The sequence below is a fragment of the Aotus nancymaae genome, unplaced genomic scaffold, assembly GCF_030222135.1.
Source record: "Aotus nancymaae isolate 86718 unplaced genomic scaffold, 86718_ANA_hifiasm-v0.15.2.pri h1tg000016l, whole genome shotgun sequence".
In the NCBI taxonomy this organism is placed as follows: Eukaryota; Metazoa; Chordata; class Mammalia; order Primates; family Aotidae; genus Aotus; species Aotus nancymaae.
In genome coordinates this window covers 39,073,020-39,076,663 of record NW_026988428.1, presented here as the reverse complement: position 1 = coordinate 39,076,663, position 3,644 = coordinate 39,073,020, and the positions used below count along the sequence as shown (strand labels likewise).

The 3,644-nt window shown below is 29.5% G+C and overlaps 1 protein-coding gene across 1 annotated transcript; it reads right to left on the bottom strand.

Annotated features, from left to right (window-relative positions):
• Window positions 1–2,170: 2,170 nt before the first annotated feature.
• LOC105716028 (olfactory receptor 6C65) lies at window positions 2,171–3,109 on the bottom strand. The gene has a single exon (XM_012450562.2). The coding sequence runs from the start codon at window positions 3,107–3,109 to the stop codon at window positions 2,171–2,173; it is 939 nt and encodes a 312-aa protein (XP_012305985.2).
• Window positions 3,110–3,644: the final 535 nt, after the last annotated feature.

Below are 3,644 nucleotides of genomic sequence, written 5' to 3'. Positions count from 1 at the left end.
TGAAACTTTTCTGGGAAATATTTACAAAAAGTATCTGAAAAAATGTTATATCTGTATTCTCATTATGAATATTATAAATTTTGCTTCTGCTTTGTATGCTTTAGCATTGGTTAAATGTATCTAGGACAAACATCTCTAAAGTAATTAATACAAAGTTGGGGGGGTGTGCATTATTATTTTGTTGTCATAAATACAAATGATATTTGTTTCACCTTTGAGTAAAAGCTTAATTGCTCATTTACTATGTGTTTTCCTTATGGCTTTAACATAATTATTTTCATATCTGTATCAACTAAGAGATTTTTAAATTTTTTGTTGATGATTTATGGATAAATAGTATAATTTAAGATCTGATAAGTATTTTTATGGGTCTATTTAAAAGATAAAGTGATACATTATATCCCAGATTTTCCTAATCAAGTATCTTTATGTTTCTTATCTTAAACTAGTATTTTTTAAGGTTATTGATCCATTATGGTAGGATTTTTTACAGGGAATATGCATATATGTTATAAATATTTTGTATATTAAGTGAATCTTTTTTTCAACTATTTTATAGTCTACAACTATTTACAAGAATATATACTTTAAGGAGTGTTTTATGCTTTTAAAATTTAGAATAAAATAATACTAAAATCTTGGAAATGTTTCAGAGGCATAGCTCTTAGAACTTGTTTCTTTTAGTAATTTCTTTCATAGTTAAAATATATATTCAGTTTATTTGCTGCTTTATAAATATTTACAAATTATTATTTTTCCTTAAAAGTCATGTTTTTATGTAATTGCACATAGTACCATTATTACCTTAGTATCACATAATTATATAATTTTGTGCTTTTAATGTTAAGAATATTATAACTTTATAAATTTTAAGTTTTAGTCTCATATCTTATATAAAATTAGAATTGTTGAAGTTGTTTTATAAGTAGTTTATCAACCTTACTATTTTATATTAATTTATAAAACTAAATCTATATATTTGGTTTTCCTCAAATTAAATTTTTAATTTTCAATGCTGTGAATTTTGTATTTATTTTAAATATTTTTATTCCTACTAATTAAATAGTGTGTACACTTACGGTAACTATTTGGAAACTGCATAGGTGTACGATTTGTCTTTGAACTGTCCTTATTTATTTGGGCATCAATAAAATTGTGTTCTCTGATCATTATGTGCATGACAAAGAGGTGTGTATCAATCCTGCATTAATTTTCAGTAACTCCATGGATTGCATTTTTATGCCTTCCTACTTTGATGGTGAAATGTTATGATAATATAACACATCACAAAATGTAAAGTCACTCCATTTAGTGTAAAGCAATCATTTCTAATATCTCTGTTTGCAGCACTTTATCAGAGACTATTCTCCTCAGCAGCTCCAGTCTCTCATACTTCCTTTTTTACTTAACAGAACATATGTAATCTGGAAAGACACAGGTAAATATTTCTGATGAAACAGAGTTGGCGAATCGTGGATAGCTTGAAATAGCCCATTTTCACAGAAGATTATTGTTCCTCAGCTATTTTTTTTCATGTACAGAATCCGAATATCAGATTCAACAGAATAAGGGACTACAAAGCACGGTTTTCTCAACATTGAAATTAGTGCCAATCCATTCATTAATTGTGGGTTGCTGTGAATTTTCTATAGAATAATGTATTTTAAGGTAAGATAGGAATAGGCTATCTAGAGCTTGCTACATATCTTTTTAAAGCAAAGACCAATATTAATTTGATAGTCACACTTCACAATCTTGATATGCTTGACATATATGAAATAGATAAAATAAGATGTAAAAATTATACAATAAAAGCAAAAAATTAAGAATACAGGAAAGTGTTATTGAATATAGGAAAAAAATTAAAGAAGCTTTAAGATGACCATGAAATCTTTGATCAAGATATTTAATTTGAATTCTGCTTACCATATTACTTTCTACACTGTATTTCTTCTATTTTTTTAAAATAGCATTTGTCCCTTACTAAAGTACTAGGTAATTTACTTTACTATTGTATTGACTGTTTCATATATGTGTCTTATCACTAGAGGTAAGCTTTACAATGGTGTGAACTTTGTTTGAGTATTCCTTTGTGTATACCTATTTAGTGGAAAGATGATTTGTGATTTTATTGGTTTATTTATAGTTTCAGCTACAGATTTAGTTATCATTATTGCTTGTTTGATGATAACTTTTTTTTGGTGAATTCCCTAAGGGCCTGTTTTACCTGCTGGTTTCTTAAGGTGTAAATAAAGGGATTCAACATGGGAGCAACAGAGGTATTAAGTACTGCTACACCTTTGCTCAAAGCCACACCTTCTTTTGCAGATGTTTTTACATACATAAAAATGCAACTCCCATAAGAAATAGAAACCACAATCATATGGGAGGAACAAGTTGAAAAGGCCTTTTTCTTTTGCTGGGCAGAGGGGATCTTCAGAATTGTTTTAAGGATGAGTGTGTAGGAGAGAACCACCAAAGCCAAAGTTACCATGAGTGTGAATACCGCTAACAAAAATGCCATAAGCTCTAGAAATTGTGTGTCTGTGCAGGCAATCAGCAGCATAGGAGAAGCGTCACAGGTGAAATGGTCAATAGTGTTGGAGTCACAGAAATCCAACTGGAGGCCCATAATCACTGGGGGAAAAATAATGAGAAAACCAGCCAGCCAGCAGCTGATTACAAGCCAAATGCAGACTTTGTTACTCATGATGTTTGTGTAATGTAGAGGTTTGCAGATAGCCACATAACGATCATAAGACATGACAGCCAGAAGAAAAAACTCTGTTGATCCCAGAAGAATTAAAAAAAAAACTTGTGCCATACAAGCATTATAGGAAATGGTTGTGTCTCCTGTAGCAATGTTGATCAGAAATCTAGGAATGCAGACTGTTGTAAATGAAATTTCTAAGAAAGAGAAATTCCTGAGGAAGAAATACATAGGAGTTTTCAAATGAATATTTGATAGTGTTAACATAATGATGGCCATGTTTCCACTTACACTCAATAAGTATGTAATCAACATAAAGAAGAATATCACAACTTGTAACTCTGGGTCATCTGTAAGTCCCAGAAGAATAAATTCTCTAATTGATGTCACATTTGGCATGGCTTGGTTCTAAATTCTGATGCAGTCTGTAGATAAAAAGAAGAGTGACTGTCAATTCATGATTTGATTTCAAATACACTAGAATTGCTCTTACTCTGCATCAAGAATTTCAATAGACCCTTTCAACAAGAAGTGGCAGAATATCCATTATAATTGCAAGATCGTATCAGAATTTACTTGTAGTAAAAAGATTAATTTGTGTTTTATTACTTTAAAAAACATATAAATTTCATCTTTGATAATTCTGTGCTGTATAATTTTGATTGCTTAATGTACAGAAGGTTTTTTCAGTTATAAAATGGAAATAATAAATATTTTGCTTGTTTTTCTTTGTGGAATATTGAACAAGTGATCAAAATACATAGTAATTTTGAAAACTTAAAGGCCATAAAATACAAATGCTAATATTGTCATTAGAAAATAGACTTCTGAGTCATAACTCAGTTATAAAAAAATGAGCCTTGATGTCTTTTCGTAGCAAAATAAGAAAAACCATGGAAAATAGTATATATATGGGAAATTAATTGAACTCCAT